Source organism: Anolis sagrei, chromosome 3 (genome assembly GCF_037176765.1).
Source record: "Anolis sagrei isolate rAnoSag1 chromosome 3, rAnoSag1.mat, whole genome shotgun sequence".
Classification (NCBI taxonomy): Eukaryota; Metazoa; Chordata; class Lepidosauria; order Squamata; family Dactyloidae; genus Anolis; species Anolis sagrei.
Genome location: NC_090023.1, coordinates 88,100,333 through 88,125,796, shown reverse-complemented (window position 1 = coordinate 88,125,796; position 25,464 = coordinate 88,100,333). Strand labels below are relative to the sequence as shown.

At 41.3% G+C, this 25,464-nt stretch overlaps 1 protein-coding gene across 5 annotated transcripts in view; it reads left to right on the top strand.

Moving 5' to 3' along the window:
- Nucleotides 1–8,441: 8,441 nt before the first annotated feature.
- Nucleotides 8,442–25,464, top strand: part of CNKSR2 (connector enhancer of kinase suppressor of Ras 2) — a 211,685-nt gene continuing 194,662 nt past the window's right edge. For all 5 annotated transcript variants that reach the window (XM_067466778.1, XM_067466777.1, XM_060770096.2 and 2 more), the window contains exon 1: nt 8,442–9,161. In XM_067466778.1, coding sequence (XP_067322879.1) covers nt 9,098–9,161 — 64 coding nt within the window. In that variant the 5' untranslated portion in view covers nt 8,442–9,097. The remainder of the gene's footprint in view (nt 9,162–25,464) is intronic.

Genomic DNA, 25,464 nt, shown 5'->3' with positions numbered 1-25,464 from the left:
TGTTTGTGTGTGTTTGTATGTGTGTGTAATACAACTAACATCAATGTAAAATGCCAGCAGTACAGTGTCCATTACATAATCTGTCACTGACTGCAATTAACATACTTGACATTTCCACCCCACAACTGATTGAATAATACAAATATTTACTTGGGACACATATTTCCCAACATCCCTCTTCTGTGATTGGTGAATTTGCACTTTCCTCCTCAGGCATCAAATCTCTCTGTTGCCTTGGTAATTTCAGCAGAAGCTAAATGTAGGTACTTTTCAGTTCTGAATGATGGATCTTCCTAATTTCCCTGTAAGAAAATATATAGTCGCCCCTACCTATGAATGGATGCAATATTTAATATATATATATATATATTCCATTATATAAATCAATTTAGTATGCCAATGTATTTAATGAGACTTCAGCATCCACTGATTCTGGTATCCATTGGGGATCGTGGAAATCCAAGATCCGACTATATATTAGTTAATATATTACCTATTAATTTACTACTTTTGGCTCCAAGCTGTAAAAAGAAGTGTGTGTGTGTGTGTGTGTGTGCGCGCGCGCGCACGCACATGTGTGTGTGCAGTTTTAATACATATATTGTTATGGAAGGCTGACAGTCTGAAATTCTATTTTGTTCTATTTCTTTCGATAAAAAAGGAAAAAGTGATGTTTATGCTCCTTCTTATTCTACCCTCTCAACAATCATGTGATGTAGTTTAGGTTTAGAGTGTGTGATTACTCAAGGTCAACTTGTTAACTTCATGGTTAAGTGATGTTAACTGCTACCCACACCCTGGGCAAGCCCAGCAAACTAACACAATACTCCTGGAGGGTACTAGAAAAACATAAGAGCTCCTCTGGATCACAACAGAGTCCAAAGCAGGACATGAGTACATCAGTTCATGCTCCTCAAAAATAGTGTTAAGAAACATGTTTATTTTTATATTGGAGGTAATTCAGGGTGAGGCAGCATAACTTCCTTTTTTCAAAACTTAATAAAACCCATTGTATGAATCAGAATTTTTTATTTTTATTTTTATAATATAGGTGCATACCTAAAGTTTTGTTTTACATGGTTTTGGAGATCAAATTAGGTAGGTGACATCCCCCATTCTCCATACACTGAGTAAACCAATTTCTGGCGTTTGTCATGACTCTTGCCAGCATAGCAGGCGTTATGTTGGCAATTTCTTCAAATCTTGTAGGGTCCTTGGACGGTTCACATAAACACAGGATTTCAAAAAACCCCATAGAAAAAAAATCACAAGGGGCCAAATCTGGAGAGTGGGTCGGCCACTCCAAATCCACTTGAAAAGTAGGCCTCAATGGCAAAAGCACGCTCCTCACTGTTCCAACGCATGATGGCGACTGAACTGTGTCAGGACAAAACTTTATACTCCCGCCTCTTGAACGAGACCACTAGTGCTCCGCTACGTCTTCAACCGACTGAATGGCATGCATTTTTAAAAAGGAAGTTATGCTGCCTCACCCTGTATTTAACCAGCATATTTTATTTGGATATATCAGCTTCAAAGGAGCTAGCTTCTGATGTCCACATCTAAACATGTCCATTTCTAAACTGCTTTCAGCTCCTACTACTGCCATTGTTCTGTATTTGTGCATCTTTGATCAAACACTCTCTTCTTCTTTCATTTTCAATATTATTTGACCACTTATGGAAGTCAATTTCACCAAAATCAATGATGCTGATTTCAGCCAAAATAGGCTTGCAATTAAACCTCTAGAGCCCTTCTTTGAAAACAATCTGTTTGTGATCTGAACACTGATCGAAAGTATTAGAAATAGCACACAAATTAGAGGTTGAGCGTTCCTTGGTGTAGTAGTTTAAGCATTGCACTATGACCCTGGACACCAGGGATCAATTCCTCACTTCGACATGGAAACATGGACACCAGGGATCAATTCCCACTTCGCCTGGCGAGGACAAGAGACAGGGCCTTCTCAGTGGTGGCCCCTCGGCTGTGGAACGCCCTTCCTACAAATATCAGATCGGCCCCCTCCTTATTGGCATTTTGGAGGAAAGTGAAGACCTGGTTGTTCGAACAGGCATTCGATTAAGCAGTGTAATTGAATATAGGAACATAGAATAACGGATGATGAGACTGGATCCTGATTCTACTGATGAGATGTGAATGATTTGTTATATTGATGTTTAATTGTTATTATGCTATTGTTTTAACTGCCCCAATTGTTTGTAATGTTTAGCATTGGAATTTGCTGTTGTTAACCGCTTTGAGTTGCCTAAGGGCTGAGAAAAGCGGTATATAAATGAAGTAAATAAATAAATAAATAAATAAACCCACTGGGGGACCTTGAGCAAGTCACACACCCTCACTCTCAATCCCCTGTGATAAGCTTATCTTAGGGTGACCATAAGCCAGGAATGTCTATGTATGTAACGTGTATATGAAACATACATGAATTTCATTGCTTCTATGATTCACGCCTAGACTTGGGTCCCACCTCCAAGATGTCTCATTATACTTATGCAATTATCCCTAGCACTAAAAATATGGAAAAAATGGCAATCAAAAAGGATGCTGTAATATTCTAAGTGGATACCTTTAGAGTGCTTATGTGAGTGGTGGAAGAAAATGAGGAGTAAAGGATATTATAAAATTAAGGATATATATGACTTAAATGGTCAGCTAATTCCTGTAGACAGGATAATAGAAAAGGTCGGAAATAGAAATTGGTTAAAACTATTAGGCTTATATAATAAGCTTTAACAAGGGAAATACGGTAAAAAAATAGAGAAAGAGGACAGGATGGAGGCAATTTTTTTTTAAAAAAATACAGAAATCAGAGAAAGGATTGTCAGGATGAATACATAAATTGGTGGTTAAGGATGGTAAATATATGATAAGCATAATACAAACGAAAGGGTAGAAAGATGGACCACTAACAAATAAAACAATAAAGAGTCTAATGAAGGAGATTAAGAAAATCAAAATGGGGCAATATAAAGAATTGGATAGGAATTTCATATTGAAATGGTATAGGAGTCCAGCCCAACTCCCATATATGATTAAAGGGATAAGCCCAATGTGTTGGCAGTTTGGGACAAACAATGGATGGTCCACCCATATATGGTGAGAACGTCCAATGGTAATAGCCTTTTGTGAAAAATAGTGAAGAAAATGGGGAAAAACTATTCAAAATACCTCTCTAATGTTGGAAAACCAACCTTCGAGCCTATACTAGTTATTTGTTATGTATATAATTCAGATTTATTACTGTATTGTATGCATATTGGCATGCAGTTTTCCTTAACTCTATGTTGTGTGAAGGGCTGCAGGCCATGTGATCAGATCAGGGGTTGTTCAGGACTCAGACCCATTTTAGAAAGGCAGAAACCATTAGACTTTCTATATAGACTTCAGTAGAAACAGTATGTTTTAGAAGACAGAGACTCTATTAGACTCTCAGACCAGAGGGAAGCTTTAGACTTTGAACTGTTGATTATATGAAGGATGCCTTGTATTATCTTCACAGAGAAATGACTTGAAATCTATTTGTAGTTGGACTGATAAGCAAAGTACCTGTATGCTGAACACATTAAGTTTGTGAGTAAATCAACTATGTTACTTTTAAAGAAGTCTACTTATTTTTGTCTCTTTAGAGCATGATTTAAACCAAGATGTTTTCAAGGAGAGTAGATGTCTTGGACAACTGAAAAGAACACTTCTAAAACTGTGTGTTTTTCTGCATTGGCATATCTTGGTCCCTAACAATTCAAAGAGATATCTGGGTATATCAGTTTAATAGCTGAGAAACCTAATTGCCTTGTATGAATGCTGGTGGATATTTACCACTAGGGAGAAGGTTGACTTAAGCGAGTTTTTAAATCTTCTCAGGGAGATTCCATTTCTCAAAAGGTTATGGTGAATGTCATTTCCCAAAAGGTTAGGCATCTTTTTCCCCAAAAGGTTATGATTTCTAACAAGATCAATGTAAAAGAACAAGAATAGTTTAAAATCATGATTCTAGCAGGGCAGGCAGTGATAGCATGGGGGCGGAGAGACAAAAGAAATGGACTATGGAAAATTGGAATAACTACCTTTATGATCAGGTGCAATCTGAAATGGTAGCATGTTTAATTCAGGGTGATACGCAGGAGGATCAAATAGGAGAAATTAAAAATAAAGATATGACAGTGAAGCCAATATAACTATTGTACAGAATCTAAGAAAATTGTGCACATGGTTAAGGATAAAGATATAGAGAAAATATGTGATCTGGCTGATGGGAGGTTTTTAACAATAAAAATTAATAAAATGTCAGTAAGAAAAAAACTAGATAAAAGGATAAGGTGCAGCCAAAATATTTGTAAATGTATGCATTATATATGTTATAGCATTATTCAAGCATATGGACAAGAGATGCATATGTATATATACACCAGATGAAATCAAGTGTAACTAATATGATGAAAGCATTACACACCAACACAAACACACCAATATTCAAGAATATGGACATGAGATGCTTATGTGTATGCATACCAGATGAAAATAACAGTAACCAATATGATGAAAGCAATATATATAGGTAAAGGTAAAGATTTCCCCTGACATTAAGTATAGTCATGTCCAACTCTGGGGGGGGGGGGGGGGGGGGTAGTGCCTATCTCCATTTCTAAGCTGTAGAGCTGGCATTGTCCATAGACAACTCTCCCGTCATAGGGCCAGCATGACTGCATGGAGTGCCGTTACCTTTCTGCCAAAGTGGTACCTATTGATCTACTCACATTTGCATGTTTTCGAACTCCTGGGTTGGCAGAAACTGGGGCTAACAGCGGGAGCTCCTCCTGCTCCCCAGATTCGAATGGCATACCTTTTGATTAGCAAGTTCAGTATCTGAACAGTTTAACCTGCTGTGCCATCAAGGGGCCTGCAATACACATACACACACTTATGCAATTATTCCAAAATAAAAAAATCCCAAATCTGAAATACTTTTGGTACCAAGCACTCCAGAGAAGGGATTTACTCAACCTGTATGAATATCTGCTTCCTTCCCCACCTGAGCAAGGGTTTCGCTTGGAAAATTACCTCCCTAGCACCCACAGCAATGCCCTGAAAGGAAACAAATCCGTTGGATTCTTCCTCCTCCACAACTTTTCTTGGTAATCTCTGTGTCCTGGTAATACCTTTCTCTGTTGCCTTTCCTCAGAAAATATCATGGGTCCGTAAAGACTGGATACACAGGTTGGATATCCTTTATCTGAAATACTTGGGACCAGAAATGTTTTGGATTTTAGGCCTTTTTTCGGATTTTGTAACACCTGTATTAGTGCAACAAACTCTTAGTTAACCGGAACTTGACCAACCGGATTTTTTAAAAAACCAAAATTACATCCTACATTTACAAAGCCCCTTTTTATAGTACAGTAAAACTGCATTACATTACATTTATCTTTATTGGTCTGAATTCACTTTTTATTACTATTTCAATATTAATATTAATACAGAATTTATAATAGGCTATAAGATGGGGTACAGTATTAGTTCAGCCTATTTTTCATAGTAATTCTCAAGCAACCAGAAACTATCTAGCACAGTGTTCCCAACCTGTGATCCGAGGACCACCGAGGGTCAGCAAGAATGAAAATATGATCCGCAGCCTCACCATTACAACACTGCTGCCTCAAAACCACGTGGCAACGAGAGCGACTGGTCTCGCAAAACCCTCTTATAGTGCTAAGGCAACGGGGATGTCAGGAGGGGAGAGGCTGACTACCCATGAAATATTACTACTACCACATCAGCTCTAGATTATTGAATATGGTTGTCTGTGGGCGAGCTGATGGCGACTACTGGATGGCATTATGTTCTGTATCAGAAATTAGAGATGAGGTCTATCAAATGCAATTTTCTGAATCAGCACCCCAAATAACCAAACCGAATCTAAAGATGACCAAAAACTGATTCGTAACCCTTTTGGTACTAATGTTGGAGTGGTCGCTGGTCTAAGTGGTCCCTGGTTTTTAAAAAAGTGGGAACCACTGCTTTGTTGTTGTTTATTCGTTCAGTCACTTCTGACTCTTTGTGGCCTCATGAACCAGTCCATGTCAGAGCTCCCTGTTGGTCGTCGCCACCCTCAGCTCCTTCAAGGTCATGATTTTCCTGCTTCTTGGCAGGTGGTTGGACTGGATGGCACATGAGGTCTCTTCCAACTCTATGATTCTAAGCCAGTCACTTCAAAGATGCCAGCCAGTCACCACTGATCTAGCACCTGCCTATCCCTATAAGTGCCAGGTTATTTTTCATGTCAGGAGCGACCTGTGAAACTCCAAGTCAATTCTGGTGTGAGGGAATTGGCCATCTGCAAGGATGTTGCCCAGGGGATGCCCAGATGTTTATCATCCTTATGGGAGGCTTCTCTCATGTCCCCACATGGGGAGCTGGAGCTGACAGAGGGAGCTCATCATCTACACTCTCCTCAGATTTGAACCTCCCTGACCTTTGAACCTTCAGTCCTGCCAGCACAAGGGCTTAACCCACTGCACCACTGGGGGCTCCTACAGTGCCAGTTAATGGAGAGTTTACACTATATAGTGCAAGCATAGGCAAACTTTGGCTCTCCAGGTGCTCTGGACATCCAACTCCCACAATTCCTAACAGCCTACCAGCTGGGTAGTTGTAGGTTTTTTTCGGACTATATGGCCATGTTCTAGAGGCATTCTAGGCATTGTGTTCTGCATACAAGTTGTATAGGTTGGGTGAGAGTATACAATCCTGCCATATGCCTTTCCCAATCTTGAACCAGTCTGTTGTTCCATGCTCAGTTCTGACTGTTGCTACTTGGTCCTTATACAGATTCCTCAGGAGAAAACACACAATTTATTATGCTCCTCACAAAGGCTTTAGAATAGTCAATAAAACAGAAATAGATGTTTTTCTGAAACTCCGTGCCTTTCTCCATTATCCAGCGGATATTGGCAATTTGCCTTTTCTAAACCCAGCTTGTATATCTGGCAACTCTCTCTCCATGTATTGCTGGAGTCTTCCTTGCAGGATCTTGAGCATGACCTTACTGGCATGAGAAATAAGGACCACTGTACAGAAGTTTGAGCATTCTTTAGCATTTCCCTTTTTTGGTATGGGGATATAAGTTAATTTTTTCCAGTCTGATGGCCATTCTTGTGTTTTCCATATTTGCTGGCATACGGCATGCATCACCTTGACAGCATCATATTTCAAGATTTTAAACAGTTCAGCTGGGATCCCATCGTCTCCTGCTGCCTTTTTGTTAGCAATGCTTCTTAAGGCCCATTCAACCTCACTCCTCAGGATGTCTGGTTCCAATTCACTCACCACACCGACAAAACTATCCTCGATATTATTATCCTTCCTATACAGATCTTCTGTATAGTCTCGCCACCTTCTCTTGATCTCTTCAGCTTGTTAGGTCCCCGCCATCTTTGTTTCTTATCATGCCATTTTTGCCTGAAATTTACTTCCAATGCTTCTAATTTTCTGGAAGAGGTCTCTTGTCCTTCCTATTCTATTGTCTTCTTCCATTTCCATGCATTGCTTGTTTAAAAATCGTTCCTTATCTCTTTTGGCTAACCTCTGGAATTGCGCATTTAACTGGGCATATCTCCCCTTATCACTGTTTCCTTTTGCTTTCCTCCTTTCTTGGGCTACTTCCAGTGTCTCAGCAGACAACCATTTTGCCTTCTTGGTTTTCTTTTTCTTTGGGACATACTTTGTTGCCGCCTCCTGAACAATGTCACAGACTTGTTTCCATAGTTCTTCTGGGACTCTGTTTACTAAATCTAGTCCTTCAAATCTGTTCTTCACTTCCACTGCATATTCGCTAGGAATGTTAGTGAGATCATATCTTACTGGTCTGTGTGCTATCCCTGATCTCTTTAGTCTTACTCTAAATTGAGCAATAAGAAGTTCGTGATCTGAGCTACAGTCAGCCCCTGAAGATGATTTTATACACCACACTCGTTTTAAAAAATTGTGAATTGTGCCAAGTGTGTGTCGGAAAGTGAAGGACCTCCTTCCTGGGCCTTCCAGGTGAGGGATGCTGAGTCTGCAGGAGGAGGCGCCTGGGGCTGGGCAGGGGCTTCCCCAAGAAGGGGCGCTCGCCTCCCCCGCCTGGCCTCCCTCGGGGGATTGCACGGCCCCCGCCTCATCTCCGCCCACCTCGGATAATAGGCTTGTGAGGCGGGCTCTCTCGCTCCCCCCCCCCCTTCCTTTCGTTCCCTCCGACTGGCTCCAGGAGAAGCCGGCCCTTCCCTGAGCCCGAGTGTCCCCTGCTCAGAGCAAAGCCTTCCTCACTTTCCCTCACTCCCCCCGCGCAGGCCGCCAGTGGGGAGGGGGCTGCCGGCTTCCAGATATTCTCGGCTCTCCTTCTCGTCATTTCCGCCAGAAAGGGGGGGAAAAAGAGGGGAGGGGGGTCGGTGGGCTGGGGGAGCGCCAGGGAGGAGCGCGCGCCGCGTCTTCGAGCGTTGCGAAGGAGGGAGAAGGCACGAGGACCGAAATTGGGGAAAGGGAGAAGAGGAGCCAAGGCTGCCGCTTCCGCGGCTGGACTGCGCCGGCGCCCTCAGCAGCGCTCGAGAGGGGGCTTCCCGGCATCCTGGAGCAGAGGAGAGGAGAGCGGAGCGAGGAGGAGCGGCCGGCGTCGCTTCTCTCTCCCTTTTCGCCCGCGGGTCGGAGCCGGCACGGGAGGCACAGAGGCGCGTGCCCGGCGGAGAAAGGGAGAGTGCCAGAGAGCGCGAGCCGGGGCGCGCGGATCGCCCTCAGCCCCGCGCACGCGCGCGCTCTCAGGCAGCCCGGGAAGAGGAGCCGGGAGAGGAGGGCGCCGGTTTTGAGGAGGGGAAAGGGGAAGGGGAGGGGGGAGGAGGCAAGAGCCGCCTTTCTTCGCTCCTCTGCCGGCCGCCGAAGCTGAATTCCCTCTCCCCTCCTCCTCCCCCTCCTCCTCCTCCTGGTCACGCACAACCTGCGCCCTCGCTTGCTGGCTTGCTCCAGACCTTCTCCTCGCCTCCTTTGGTTCTCAGAGAGAGAGGGACGCTGCTGCTCCTGCTGCTTCTTCTTCCCAGGAAAGTTTGCCCCCATGGCGCTCATTATGGAACCTGTCAGCAAGTGGACCCCCAGCCAAGTGGTGGACTGGATGAAAGGTGAGGGAAGAAAAAAGCGGGGAGGGGATTGGGGGGGGGGGAGGAGGGAGAGAGACGAAAGGTAGCAGGTGTCCGGGGAGAATCGAGTGGGGCGCCGTTCCCTCCAGGTGTGGAGGACTCTTCCCCTCGGGCGAGAGCAGCCCAACTCCTGGCTCCAGCCGCCAGGCTCCACCGGGGTCTTTGGCTTTCTTGCTTGAAGGCGGAGGGAGGGAGGGAGGGGGTGAAGGGTTTTATCGCAAGGGGCCCTTCCACACAGCCCTATAACCCAGAATATCAAAGCAGAAAATCCCACATTATCTGTTTTTTATCTGAGTCCACACTGCCATATATTCCAGTTCAAAGCAGATAATGGGGGATTTTCTGCCTTGATATTCTGAGATATAGGGCTGTGTGGAAGGGTCCTGAGTTGACGGATTGTATTTTGCTCTGCTCCTTCCCCTGCTCGCACTCCTTGGTGGGCAGCAGGTGTTCCTATCTGGCAAAAGCTGCTGGAAGGGATGCCTGGAGAGGAACCAATACTTCCCTCACCTGGCGGTGGGTTTCCATAGGCTGAGGGCCCTTCCACACAGCCCTGTATCCCAGAAAATCAAGGCAGAAAATCCCACAAGACCTGCTTTGATCTGGAATATATGGCAGTGTGGACTCAGATAACCCAGTTCAAAGCAGATATTGTGGGGTTTTCTGCCTTGATATTCTGGGATATAGGACTGCGTGGAAGGGCCCTGAGAGTCTGGATCCCTTTTCAGGGGAAATGGTAGGCACCCAGATGAGGTCCCTCTCACCCCCATCTTTTTCTTCTTCCCACGTTTGCCTTTTTAATTTTTGTCCACGCAATCGTTTGTCTCTTGGCTGTTGCCATTTAGTTCCTGTAGGCCTGCCCATCGGCTGCAAAAAAACCCAAACTTTTAGCAAATTCCCTGCCAGCCAAGGCTGGAAAAGGATGCCTTGGCCCCTTGAAGAAAGGCTCTTGGGCGAACGCATAGCACCTTCTTGCCTTGGTGGCGGGAGGCCAAAGGGAAGGCAATTCAAAGGAAAGGGCAAGCCAGGAGGCCAAGAGGCCAAGGAGAGCCTCAGCAGAGGAATGCTGAAACAATCCTTGCAATGGGGGTGGGGAAGAGGAGGAGGAAAAGGGGAATGGAGAGCAGGTGCCAAGGGCCAGCAGTGCCTCTTGAGGTGAGGGGCTGGAATGACAGCCTGCTGCCTGATTGGGGGGAGGCAATGGATCTTGTGTCAGCCTGACCTGCCATGGCAGGGGAGGCAGCTGCTGGAATGACAGCCCTGCACGGGTGGGAGAAGAACTTAGAAAGCACTTTGGGGGTGGGGCGAGGAGACTGGGATGGCTGGCGGCCACTTGACCTGCTTGGGGAGCCTGTGTTGTGCCCAAAAGTGGAGGTTGATGTGACAACCATCTGGCCTTTGCAGACTGTTGAGAGTTCTATAGGGAGTGAGATCATATCTATAGAGCTTTTGTACTCCTGCTCTCCAGTGCTCCACTTGATTTCCTTGAAGCCCACCATACTCTTACTGCACCTGTACTCCCCAGGGATATTGAGCTGTCATTTCATCCTCATCCCCAACAGCAGCTGGGCCACTAACAGTACCATGTCTCAACAGCTGTCTTTCCCGGCATTCCTCTGTTTCTCTTGGAGCCCCGCTGCCATGCCTTGCATTTCCCTTCTGGCTGGCATGTTGTTTCTTTTAATATCTACAGTGGTCAATTTCCTTTGTATTTCATATCTAACATTTTCAAGGATCATTCCATTCCCCTTCTACCTTCAGGTTCTTCTTTATTAAATTTCGTTATTATATCCATCAGCAACTGATATATTTGAGGACAGTCTTACTATTGGTGCAGGTAACATTGATAGAGTGGATGTTTTCTTTCACATTCCTGGTCAAGATAGGAATAGGTACTTCTGTTTCTTCTGCTTGACTGAAACAGCTAAAATGTATCCCTGGCCCACTCAAAAACACACTTTCTAAACATTCAGCTTTGTGCACTTGCCCATAGGATTGTACAGCAAGACTAGGAGCCCATATTTTTCAAGCTGCTTTCCCTTTCCATTAGGTTTTTTTTGGAAGGGGAGCGGGGAAGGAGAAGTTGAGTTTGTGTAGCAAAGCTTTCAATGGGTTGTTTTAAGTTTTCCAGGCTGTATGACCATGTTCCAGAAGCATTTTCTCCTGATGTTTTGCCCACATCTATGGCAGGCATCCTCAGAGGTTGAGGGGTCTGTTGGAAATTGTCCAAGGAAGATTTATATATTTGTGGAATGTCGAGGGTGGGAGAAAGAACTCTTGTCTGTTGGAGGCAAGTGTGGATGTTGCAATTAGCCACCTTGATTATAGCATGTAATGGCCTTTCAATAGGTTATAGACTTTTATAATAGATAGGGGTTTTTTGTGCTTTTTCATTGATAGCATTTTGGAGCAGAGGATTTGGGGGGGGGGGAGTAAGACATCTAACTCTTGAGTTTAGTGGAAGACTTAAGGTTCAGTTCTGTACACATTTACTTCAACACACTTACAACTGCGAGGGTTACTTCTAGAAAGATATAAAACACAGTTCTATATAGGTATAGAACTGTGATGTTACAGGCTGATTTCGTACAGGCTGATTTCGTACATGTTTGTTCCTTGTGTTGGTTTGAATAAATTCCCAATTTGATCAGTGTAATTTACTCCTTAGAAAGCGTGCCTGTAGGGTACATCTCTAAGCACTCTGTTGGAACTAGCAGGACTTAAATAAGCTAAGGGGTCTTGGAGCACCTTAAAGGATAACCGAAAGAATGAAGTTGGTAGTATAAGCTTTTGTAGACAGAGTCTACTTTCTCAGGTACATGAAATGCCTAGGAGCAGACCTCTGTAGGCAGACTTTATGTGTGAATACCCATAGAAATACAAAGTATGGTGGTATGGAGATGAGGGGACAAAGAAAGGAGAGAAGATGTGAGCGGATAACTGTATGAATGGTGCATGGAGTTATTGGAAGTAGTGTGATGCTAGCTGGGAGCCAGAAAGAAAAAGCGATAAACTGTCTAGCAAGCCCCCATAAGTCTGGGGTGTTAGCTGGTGTAAAAATACGTGTAGTTTGCCAATAAACCATTATCTCTGTTCAATCCATTCTCAATGAACTGGTGTTTATGGATATAAGTCTTTGAATACTAGCAGGACTTAAATATGTTGTTTTGCCTAATCACTGGAAAGCTCTCTCATCCTATGTGACATTATAATTTATCTTGAATTTTATTGGCATGTTGTTAGAATATTGTAAAGATAAATGAAATCACAATATTTCAGTGGCAGTCTTCCTTAATGCACCTGTTTTGCATGGAACATATGTAATGTGAGTCCCCTTGTACACAGCTGAATTAAAACCCACATTATCATCTTTGAACTGGAATAGATGGCGGTGTGGACTCATATATCCCAGTTCAAAACAGATATTGTGCGATCTTCTGCCTTGATATTATGGGTTGTATGGCAGTATGGAAGGGCCCTAAGAATTACTGTATTTGGAAATTAGTTGTTCTCTGTAGCTTGAAATACATATTTCATATAAAGTAAATGCATTTATATGTGTTCATTTAATTGTTTTGCTTGTTAAATATTTAATTAGCAGGCCTTCAATCTTTCATTTCTGGGAGATTTCCCAATGTATCATTCTCAGCATGACTGCAGCCATGAAAATGTCAACTGCATTTTTGTTTCTACAGTGGAAATTTTAGATAGTCTACATAAAAAACCTAAAATGTTGCCATCTGTAAAAAGTTATCAGAAGCATTGTAAACAATGTGTCTCATTGGATGCACAATTGGTTTATCCATATGCTTTCATTTTAAATGTATTTTCTAAAGGTTTTAAGATTTAACAGCAAATATGAGGGGACAACTCTGTGTAGTACAGTTTTCCCTCATGTGAGTTCAATAATGAGCCACTTCTGTTCAGTGTTTGGATGAGCCATTGGAAATCAATATCTTGCTGTGAAATATATTTCCGAACATGAAATGATGCTAGCATGAGGCTTTGAAGCATAAACTTATCATATTTTAACGTGCATTGTTTGCACTGGTATTGCTTATCCTCCTTCTATCTGTTGGTCTGCTCAGTATTAAAAATACTTTTCAATAATGCTGTGAATGTATGAATGTGGCTTGGAGGAAAGGTTTTCATTAGCAAAGATCACGGTAGCTTTGCTGATTGTTTTTGTAAGAGCCTAAAATGAAAAATTGAAGTCTATAATCCTAGCTGTAATTGTAGTTTGAATAAATCCAGCTAGTATCATGGGCATTATCTCTTTATAAAACTGACAGAACTGGATAATGGTGATTTGGGAATAAGTGCCATATTGTTATTCTCAGTCCCCTTTGCCCTGCTAAAGTGTAACAATGTCATCACCAGAGACACATAGTTTTGGTTTTTCTACTCTTGCATATTCGTTTCCAAATAATTATGTAATCCTGACTAGTAATTTATATTTAGTAACTCATATGCAACATACTTTCTGTTCAGACTGAATTATCTTAATTTGCTAAATTAGTATAATCATTTACTGTTAAGGAAAACAAGCTGCCACAGCAAAAAGCATTGTAGTAGGCATAATTTGTCTATATCAACTATCATTGCACCAGAGATTTGGTTTTACAAAATATTTAAGTATTTTGTCAAACCAAATCTCTGGTGCAATGATAGTTGATCTTAGCCCATCAAAATCCATACAGCTTTAGATCATTGCAGCTAATATATCCTACTAACTTCAAAGAGGTGTAAGCCTCAGGTTTTAGTGTGTGAACTGAGACCTTGATGGAAATGAGAAGAAGGGATAATACTAATTTCAGCCTTGAACTAAGTTATGAGCATGTCCAAGCTTTTCAATGGTGTCAGCATGCATCAAAGTATCTCATATTGACTTTGCTGCCTTCCCTCTTTCGATCCTACTTATATAAGTACCACTGTTGTCAATAGAGACACACATGAAACTCACTCATTAGTGTATATTTTTGGACAAAGCTAGATAAGCATTGTTCTTACATGGGGCATGCCATCATACAATATTTGATACTTAATCGTATATCTGATTGTAGAGTTCCAAAGCAGATGCTAGCAGTTTTGGGAAAAAATTACATAAAATGTATATTTTGCAGAAGAAAGCAAAGTGCTATTGATGCCCTATAGCCTAAGAACTGGCCCTTTACTTAGAGCCTACTTCCTCCTTGTTTGCTTGTAAAACTTACAGTCTTCTATTCCAAGCCTTAAGTTTTTACAGTAATAAATAGATTTCTTTCCGATGTACCAGACCTTTTCAGTACAATCCTGGATATTCTACTAGGAATTAAGGTCACCGGAGCTTGCTTTGAAGTAAGGATTATAACAATAGTTTCCTTTCTGTATCCATTGCTGTAGTCTCTTCTCTAATTCTAGATTATATGAAATTCTTACTCGAAGTTAAGATAGTTAAAGCTATGTTCAGACACCATCCACTTTTCTTGTGTGTGGTCTGTATGGGAAGAGGTTTTCTTGGCAAAGTATCTGCAGACAAGGCTTTTCTGAAACATTATGGGGTGGCCAAAGTCACCTAATGTGTTTCCATTGATCAGTGTGGCTTTGAACTACATTGTCCAGAGTCTTTGAATTGGGTTATCTGAGTCCACATTGGAGACAGGAACTGGGGAAACACAGGTGTTCAGTGGAAAGTTGCAGAAGTGTGTCTGTAATAAACAATGCACTAAAGCTTCATTTGGGAAAGAATAAGGTTTTCCTCTAGGTGTGCCTGTCTACAACATTCAGGTTAAATGGCAGCAGCTAACTCCAGATGCCCTCAATTTTTTTGGAGTAAAATAATGAGAACAGAGAAGAATGGATCTGCCTGCTTCACTAACTACCTTCAGCATGTTAAAAGCACATAGATCCATAACTTTGGCCACCAAAATAAAAGTGAAAGCAGATGAAAAAAAGAGTAATTCCTAGATGCATTTTTGAAGATTCCTTCAAGTGTTCTATAGAAATCAAATGTTTTAGTCTACTTATGTCCTGGCCACTTAATTTTACATGTGCATTTTGCTGGCTTGAATAAAAAAGTTTCTTGAAACACATTCAAATACTCTTCTTTTTGTGGTGTAGGAAGCTATTCCTATTCTTTCCATGTAATTTTTGCCTCTGGTATGAACTTTTCTGTTAAAGTACTATATAAGAAAACATCTACTTTGACAACAGAGAGATAAATGAATGGGGCAGTACCTCTGTTTTTGTTACATTGGTGAAAGAAGCATTCCATTAGCAGTGCACATGCTTTAATGTTCTTCAGCATTGAGGACATGGAAAACAATACAATGTGGGATGTGATGACTGAAACCTCAATCTTTGGCCTGAAGCAACAAGAAGACCAGGATAAATAGCTCAAAACTAATTCTATATTTAATGATAATTTTAAAGGCTTGAAGATTGTCTATACCCAGGGAAAACAATAACTTTTATGTAAGAATTTAGCATTGCAGCAAAATATAACATATTTAAAATGATACAAATAATTCCAAACTTGAAAGCAGATTTTAGAATTGATATATAAGATTAACTCAGAAGAAATATAAGCCATTGTTTATACAGCCAGGAGATAATGCCTTTTTGTATCTCAAATACACATTTCTCAGTTTGTTTGGATTACAAAATCTCAGTTTGCCAGGATTACAAAATATGCTAATTGTTGTTTGAAGTTTCTTTGGAAACCGTATTTTATGCTGTGATTTCTATTAATTGTGAATGCACATTAACATTCCAGTTAAGAGCCTTGACTGCACTCAAGGAGCTACTACACAATGGAAATGAAAGGGAATGTGCAAACCTGTGTACCAGAGATGTGAGCAGGTGATGGACAAAAGTCAAGTAGCTCCAAAAATAGAGTGCTGGCTGCATACCTTAACCCACCATTTATATATGCTCTTAATTAAGGCAAGCACAAGCCAGCATGATATATGAACTGAGTTATGCCTTTTTTTTACATAATTCATTATAGGTATACTGTACATTGAATTTTTTATTTCCTAAAAATAAGTGTGGATTATTATTCTTAATAATATACCATAGTGTAGTTGCTTTTCATTTGTTGCTTTCTTTGTTTATGTATATAACATAACAAAAACATCAAGCCGTGTTTCTTCTGACCTAGACTGAAAATGCATAACTGCATTTTGAGTGTCCCCCTCCCCCCATAAGTGTAATATAGAACTACAGAATGGGAACTCCTCTGCATTTTGACTCAAAAGGTCCATGGTAGCACAGTGGGTCAAACTGGAAAGCAGCAGGAAAGCTGCTGACTGGAAGGTTGGCAGTTCAAAGCCGTGAGTTGGGGTGAGCTCTCCACTGTCAGCCCTAGCTCCTACCAACCTAGTAGCTTGAAAGCATGCAATGTGAATAGATCAATAAGTACCACCTCAGTGGGAAGGTGAAAGGGTGCCCCATGCAGACATGCCAGCAACACAATTGGAGCGGTCCATGAACAACAGGTTCCTCGGCATAGAAAAATGGCTGGAGTTGAGCATTGCCTCCAGACATCGGAGATGGAAATAGGGGAAGCTCTTTACCTTTGTCTGTGTTGTATGCTGTTGTTCACTGTGTGTGTAAAAAGGCACTGAATGTTTGTCTCATATGTGTATTATAATCCATTCTGAGTCCTTCCAGGGAGTTAAAGCAGAATATAAATAAAGTGTATTATTATTCAAACAGGTAGCTCAACTATAACTTCCAAAATCCTTGACTGTTATCATGCTGATTTCAGTTTTGGGGAATTGAAATCAAACAATAACTTATGAATCCAGGCTTGGGGACCACTTTTCTCAAGGGAAAAGGGAATAAATAAAGCTCCAGGACAGAGGCATTATTGATGACCTGCCCCCTTGGAAATTAGGTTATCTGCTTTTAAGAATAGAATGGCCCTTTATAGAGCAAGTAAATTAAGCTGTTGTCATCTCACATCATTGTGAGCTCATGAGTCTAGTGCTCCCATTCATCCATTGGTTATTGGATCACCTCAGTTCTCTTTTGTTATGCTTTGATCTCATCTCCTTTCTAATTCACCCTGAGCCTTTTCTCAGGTTGCTAATTAAACTGAAAGAATGTACAACTTGTTTCTACTGGTATTATGCTGAAAAATCTATTGAGAAATGGTCTTTAAAAAGGACGTTCTTTGATTTCCACATGGAGTTTCATCCTGGAATTTCAATCCATTTACTTCTTGTAGGGGAATTATACTACTAGATTTTCATTAAATTGGGGAGGGGGTGGTATTAACCTTAAATCACTGATATATTGTGTTTTCTGTACTCATTTTTATCCCAGATTATTCTCCTAACATTTGATTGGATATAATTTTATTATAATTATTTGACCTACTGAAATTTGCCACAGCAAACATCTGTCTGTTTTATTTAACCAGGCCTCAAACATATTTGAGTCTAGGTTCTTGTAGGGTTTTTTTTGTGGTGGACGAGATCTCTGACGACCCAGCAGCTCGGTGTTGCGATTTCGCACACCATTTTGCAGGCAAGGTTGCCCAGATACGTCTTGAGCTCGACTCCAATTTCATTGCAGTGCCAGAGGAGGTGACTGAGGCATCTGCTTGTCCAATTTTGTGGGATTCCTTTCGGCTTGTTCTTCCTGAGACCGTGGAGGAGGTTCTTGGGGCTGTGAGGGCGACCACTTCGGCTCTAGACCCTTGCCCATCCTGGCTCATTAAATCTGCCAAGGAGGGGTTGGTTGATTGGTTTGTGTTGATCATTAATGCATCGTTGGAGCAAGGGATTTGTCCATCTAACTTGAAACAGGCTGTGGTTCGTCCACTCCTAAAAAAGTCGTCCCTTGACTCTACGGTGCTGAACAATTACAGACCGATCTCCAACCTTCCTTTTTTGGGTAAGGTGCTGGAGCGGGTGGTCGCCCTCCAGCTCCAGGGCTTCCTGGATGACATCAATTACCTGGATCGGGCAGTCTGGTTTCAGGCCTGGTCATGGCACCAAGACAGCCTTGGTCGCCTTGGTGGATGACCTCCGTAGAGGACTGGACAGGGGGAGTGTAACCCTGCTGGTCCTCTTGGACATCTCAGCGGCTTTCGATACCATCGATCATGTTATCCTTCTGGGTCGGCTCTCTGGGATGGGTCTTGGGGGCACGGTTCTGTCGTGGCTCCGGTCCTTCCTGGAGGGACGAACCCAGATGGTGAAGCTGGGAGATGCCTGCTCGGACCCCTGGCCTTTGACCTGTGGGGTCCCGCAAGGCTCTATTTTATCTTCCATGCTTTTTAACATCTACATGAAACCGCTGGGAGAGGTCATCCAGAGTTTTGGAGTTGGGTGCCATCTCTACGCAGATGACACACAACTCTACTACTCTTTTCCACCTAATTCCAAGGAGGCCTCTCGGGTGCTAGATGAGTGCCTGGCCGCTATGTCCATCTGGATGAGGACGAACAAGCTGAAGATCAATCCCGACAAGACAGAGGTCCTCCTGGTCGATTGCAAACCAGACCGGGGTATAGGGTGGCAACCTGTGTTGGACGGGGTTACACTGCCCTGAAGCCACAGGTCCGCACCTTGGGAGTCCTCCTGGACTCATCGCTCACGCTTGAGGCTCAGGCGTCGGCGGTGGCTGGGAGGGCTTTTGCACAACTGAGACTTGTGCGCCAGCTGCGCCCGTACCTCGCTAAGGCTGATCTGACTGGGGTGGTTCATGCCTTAGTCACCTCCAGACTGGATTACTGCAATGCGCTAAAACGACTGGATTACTGCAATGCGCTAAAACGGCTCGGAAAACGGCTCGGAAATTCCAATTGGTCCAACGGGCAGCAGCCAGGATGTTAACGGGGGCCCCTTACAGAGAGAGGTCAACCCTTCTGTTTAAGGAGCTCCACTGGCTGCCGTTTATTTTCCGAGCCCAATTTAAGGTGCAGGTGCTTACCTACAAAGCCCTGAACGGTTTGGGACCACCCTACCTGCGTGACCGCATCACAGTCTACGAACCCACACGTTCACTCCGGTCATCAGGAGAGGCCCTGCTCGTGATCCCGCCCGCGTCGCAGGCGCGCTTGGTGGGGACGCGGGACAGGGCCTTCTCTATGGTGGCTCCCCGCCTCTGGAATGCCCTCCCGAAAGATCTCAGACAGGCCCCTACTTTGGCGGTTTTCAGAAAGAACCTGAAAACCTGGCTGTTCCAACGTGCCTTCTCAGATTAGGAACCCCACTACCAAAGCCCAGAAGCACTTTAGTAGAGTCAAGATCACCCTCACCGCACACTGCACTTATATTTTAATCCCATATCCCTCCGACACTTCAGCACTTTTAACCCTGTACCCCACTCCGGCTGGCTCAGTTTTTAATAATGTCCTGTTGTATTGCTATTGCTATTGTTTCTGCTTTAACTGTTTTTATTTGCTATGTATTGTGTTGTTGTATTGTGTTGGGCTCCGGCCTATTGTAAGCCGCATCGAATCCCTTGGGAGATGCTAGCGGGGTACAAATAAAGTTATAATAAAAATAATATAATAATAATAATAAAATTGTCCACATGCTTGTGGATTTCAATGGCTTCTCTGTGTAGTCTGACATGGAGGTTGTTGGAGTGGTCCAGCATTTCTGTGTTCTCAAATAATATGCTGTGTCCAGGCTGGTTCATCAGGTGCTCTGCTATGGCTGACTTCTCTGGTTGAAGTAGTCTGCAGTGCCTTTCATGTTCCTTGATTCGTGTTTGGGCACTGCGTTTGGAGGTCCCTATGTAGACTTGTCCACAGCTGCATGGTATACGGTAGACTCCTGCAGAGGTGAGAGGATCCCTCTTGTCCTTTGCTGAACGTAACATTTGTTGGATTTTCTTGGTGGGTTTGTAAATTGTTTGTATGTTGTGTTTCTTCATCAGCTTCCCTATGCGGTGAGTGGTTCCCTTGATGTATGGCAGGAACACTTTTCCTCTGGGTGGATCTTCATCTTTACTCTCGTGGCTTGTTCTTGGTCTTGCAGCTCTTCTGATGTCTGAGGTGGAGTATCCATTGGCCTGGATTTTTCCCAGGCTCAGCCAGGCCTTCAAGTGCTAATGAAGGTGGTCAGCTGAAACATTCACACCTAGCTTCAGCAGAGAGCTCTTTGCCCCACCCCAGTCATTCCACAGATATATAAACCCATTTTCCTATTTCCAACAGACCTCACTACCTCTGAGGATGCTTGCCATAGATGCAGGTGAAACATCAGGAGAAATGCCTCTAGAACATGGCCCTATAGCCCGAAAAAACCTACAAGAACCTAGTGATTCCAGCCATGAAAGCCTTCGACAATATTTGAATCTGTTTTAGGAATTGTTAAATCTATAGTTTGCATCAAGGCAAGAGAAAGTGCGGTCCACCTTAATTATATCTTACATTAGCACTAACCAGCTAAAGGAAACAGATGATGGAAGTTGGAATCCAATAACTCTGGAGAGTTACAGGTTCCTTGTGCTTGGAACATTCTTCTAATATGTTCTTGTCACTAGTACAGTTTCCTTTTGCTATTTTTGTCAAGTTACAAATAAAAGCTGATTAAATAGCAAATGTTACAGACAATGCTTAATTGTATCTTTTTGGGCTACCTTAGAAAAAGATTGGTTATAAGGGATGTGTATTATGTATTTAGAATTTGTGATGATAGTTCAAAAGCCCCAAAATAATATGTGGTATGTGGAGAACTTTTGGCTTGTATTTTATATTAAATGCGGATAATGTCATGTTTTTAATACATCCGTTATATTGTTTTGTTCAATTATATATATTTAAAATATTTGTTGACATGGGCAAGATTTAACAACATGATTTTCTACCAGCTCACTGCAGTTACAGTGTTTTGTATTTGTACATGAAAAATCTGTCTGTGTGATCTAAAATAATAATTCCCTAATTACTTTTATCACAGACCTATATGTCAGACCTCTTGCATAATTAAGGTTTAATTGGAAGCCATAGTATATGGAACAGACCCCTTGAGTAAGCTGAATAAAAGAGAAAGTAAGCAGTAGAGGAAATCTGTAATAATTATGCTGACATAGGTATAGTTGTATATTCATTCCAGTCATTAAACAAAGCATGAAACATGATTGTGACATAAGCAAGAGCCACAATATAATGTACTTTTATTTACCTAAAATATCAGTAAATATGTGTCAGCTATGTAGCACAAGCAGCTAATTTAACATCATTGTAGTTAGAAAATAACAAGCTTTGTATTCAGGAACTTGATTGCAGGTTGCAGTGTACTGCAGAGAGTGGCTCTGGGAATTTGCACCTATTTTTCTCTTTGTTTGCTAATGACCACATTTAATATATTTTTCTAGGGTGTCAGTAGGATCATCAGAACCTGATACAATGTATATCGTTAGGTCTTTGATCCCAGGTCCATGCACAGCATGTTGGCAAGATCCCAGTTTTTCTGCCAGGTAATGCGTGAGGCCCCTTTTAAACTGCCATATAAACTCCAGATTATCTTCTTTGAACTGGATTATATGGCAGTGTAGACTCATATAATCCAGTTCAAAACAGATAGTGTTCGTTATCCATTTTGATAATCTGGATTATATGGCAGTGTCGAAGGGGCCAGGGGCTGGATTTACACTACCATATAATCCAGGTTATCTTTGAACTGGATCATATGAGTCTACACTGCCATATAATGCAGTTCAAAACAGATAATCTGGATTTTATATGACAGTATAGATAGGGCCTGAGCCACAGGACTCATCAACACCAGGCAGTTTAGTTTTTTGTAAACATGCCTCAGATCAGCTGTGGATATGGCATGAATCCGGGGACAATAATTCAGAGGGGTGGGAAGTACAGCAGTTTTATTACATTCAGTTGTGGAGGTCAATGAATGCAGACAAGATGTTTGAAAACTTTTTGAATGGCCACCTGTATTCTTGACATATGCTTGTCTTGGCTTGCTATATGTAATTAGGAATGTTTGACTGCCTGTGTCTAGCCGATTATACAATGGACTGCTAGAGTTTTGTTCTAGGATACCAAAATCTGTGGATGCACATCCCATTATATACAAAGGTGTAGTAAAGTGATGTATAATATGACAGATAGCTCAAATGGGCAAGGTATTTCCACATATTAGCATAGTGCTCAGTTTGTGTTACAAGGTTTGTTTTTTTTCCTGAATATTTTAAAGCTGTGTTTGGTTGAATCCATGGATTGCAGAACCCATGGATGTGGAGGGACGATTTTACATTTCCTCATCCCAGAAGGAATCACAGTGCAAGGCTGATTGAAAGAGCAGTAAACAGATTGTTCCTGAAGAAACCTAGCTTGAGTCTAAAAATGGAGGGCAATTACAGGATAATTGCTGATATTCCCTTGAGAAAGGCACTTGGATGAATAGTTGCTGACCAATTGCAAGCACTTCTGGAAGAAGCTGATTTTCTAAATCTAATTAAACATGTCTTTTGCCCTGATCTAGAGACAATATCTGAACTCGGTATCCTGCAAAATGATCTATGTTGGGGACAGGAGGAATATGATCCTGTTGGTTCTCTTGGAATTTTCTATAACGTTGATATGACTAGTTTGGCATTTTGAATTCCAGCACTGCATTATAGTGGTTTTGTTGCTTTTTGGAGCTTCCAAAAGCTAGTACTGGGAAATTATTGCTCTCTTTCATGGCTTTTACATACATCTTATTATATAGATGTATGTAAAATATACATGAAATTGGTAGGGAGGAGTTACCCAGAGATGTGGACTGAGGTGTCTTCTCTATGTAGAAGGTATGATGTACCTTTTTCATCTAATCCAGATGAGAGATTGGATGTACTGAATCAGTGTTTGAGCAGGGTAAAGGACTGGATAAAATCCCACCCAGGAATCTTTTCAATGCATGTTTCTTCTTCCAAGTTCTCTTGGATACACAGCTTAGTGGTGATACTGGATCCATCTTTGTTAATTGGGTAAGTTGGGCTCAGTATCTTTTAACATTGTAGGATGCTAATATAGTGATATATATATTATGTGCTAATGTAACAGTATATGTAATGTGGAATTGTCTGGACAGAGATAGTTAGGTGACTGTATCCATGTGCTAGTAACCCCTTGTTTGGTATACACAATAGGTTGTATATAGAATTGCTTTGGAAAATAGTTGCAGAAACTTTGGTTAATTCAAAACAGAGCTGTCTAGCCATGAACAGGATGGATACAATCATTTGGCATTTAAGTTTAATCAGTGGCACATGCTTCAAGCCTGTTTATACACAATTTAGGGTATTGGTGTTGACTTTTTGATTCCTGAATACTTTGGGCTTAAAGTTTGAAAAGACGATCTAATCCCATTTATATCTGGACCCTAAGGTTGTCTTTAGAGAGCATCCTTCAAGTGCCCACTAAATATGGCAAAGAGTAGACAATCACTGCTTTATGTGCAGAAATGGAAGCTCATCAGCCCCAATAATTGGACAATTAAGATGATGGAGTTGGCCAAGATGGATAAATCTGCTTGTTAAAAAAGGGACACTGGAATTTTTTTTTGAAAGATTAGAAACCCTTTATTGATCTTTGCATGAAGAAGAAAAGAATTTACCAATTTTAAGTTTGAAAAGACTAATTTGAAAAGGATTTTTGCTCAGGAAAAGAGCCAACACTCAGAAACCTGGTGGGTGATGCTTATGTTATTCTTTGTAGTTGAATGAAGATATTGGAAGTCAACTACTTTTCTTTTTCCTTTCTCTCTTCTTTTCTAGTTTTATTTCTGTTTTCTTTATTTTTGTCACTTTTTGTGTTTTTATTCTATACTTATCTTAATTCTCTTTTTAACTTTTAATGTAAAATTAAAAATTTAAAAATAAAAATAGATTTTAAAAAGAGTAGACAATCACAAGGGTGAGGACCTTCTCAGCTATGAATGCCCTTTCCAAGGAGGCACGTCTATGCTGGCATTTTCTTTTCTTTTCTTTCAGTATATATAAGAGTCTTCCAGAATCCTCACCTGGCTGCTCTTTTCCAGTTTGCCCTGTGCAGTGATGATATGATAATAATCCTTATTAACAAACTTCTCTCTCAAAAAAATATCAAACATCAGTGTTTCTTTATGCAGCCTGTTCTTCAGCCCAGTTTCTTCATGCTTTTCTGAAACTCGATTAGCTTCAGAAACACATCTTTGGTTTTAAAAAATAGAGGCTAGCAGACCATTCTAAAGATAGATACCAAATAAAGTTATATAAAAAGTATGGTTATACTCACAATTGAATTCCAAAAGAACATTGTCATGGAATCTGTCATTTCCATTACTGCAGCACAAGGAATAGACATTTTCATTTAGTTATCAACACAACCCTGATTTTTCTTACTGAAATGCCACAGCAGATTCAGATCTGATCAGAATACAAGTGAAGCTTGTTTTGTTTGGTTCATTATGTATCACTTGTTAAAATTCTGTTCATGTAACCTCATTCTACTTCCTACAAGCTAACATCGATAAGTAAGTCTAATAAGTATTCTAAATTATGCCTATGATATTGTAATCCTATATAGAAGGTGGAATTTTCATAAGTGTAGGGTAGTTTTCACCACAATATTTTTATACAAATGAGTGCACCAGATTTGGGGAAATTTGGTAAAATTAACTTGATTTATATCATGTTTGTGACTATGCTACGTCATAGCTTATGTATATGTTTGGGCATAGCATATGAATGTGAGAGAGATTGCAAACTAAGATATAGTGTGAAACATTCTAATATGCTTGCCTGAATATTTTGAGTTTCATACAACCTTTGGTGGGAACTCATTGAAATGGAGCTAATGGTCAGCTGTAAGCACAGGGAGATAAACATTGACTACATAGGAGAACATTAAATCAATTTGTAAATCTCCCATTTCATATTGAAATCAAAGGCCATTAATTTTTTTGCAATATTTTGATACAATATTTATCAAATTATTGTACCAGAGTATTGTCAATTTTATTATATCTATAGAATAGAATAAAGTATTTCTCAAATTGAGAGTCAGCATGGTATAGTGGTTTGAGCATTGGATTAAGTCATTGGGAGGCCAGCGTTCAACTACTCACATGGCCTTGGGGATGTCACACACTCTCAACCTCAGAAAAGGCAAGGACAAACCTTCTCTGAACAAATGTTGCAAAGAAAATTCCATGCTGAGTTCACTTTAAGGTCACCGTAAATCAAAAGAAATTTGAAGACACACAGTGGTATTTATTAAATTATAAGAAAACATATGTCCTAATTTGTTTGGTTTCAGTATTTTCTAATTGAAATAGATGGGCTGAGTTCTGCAAAT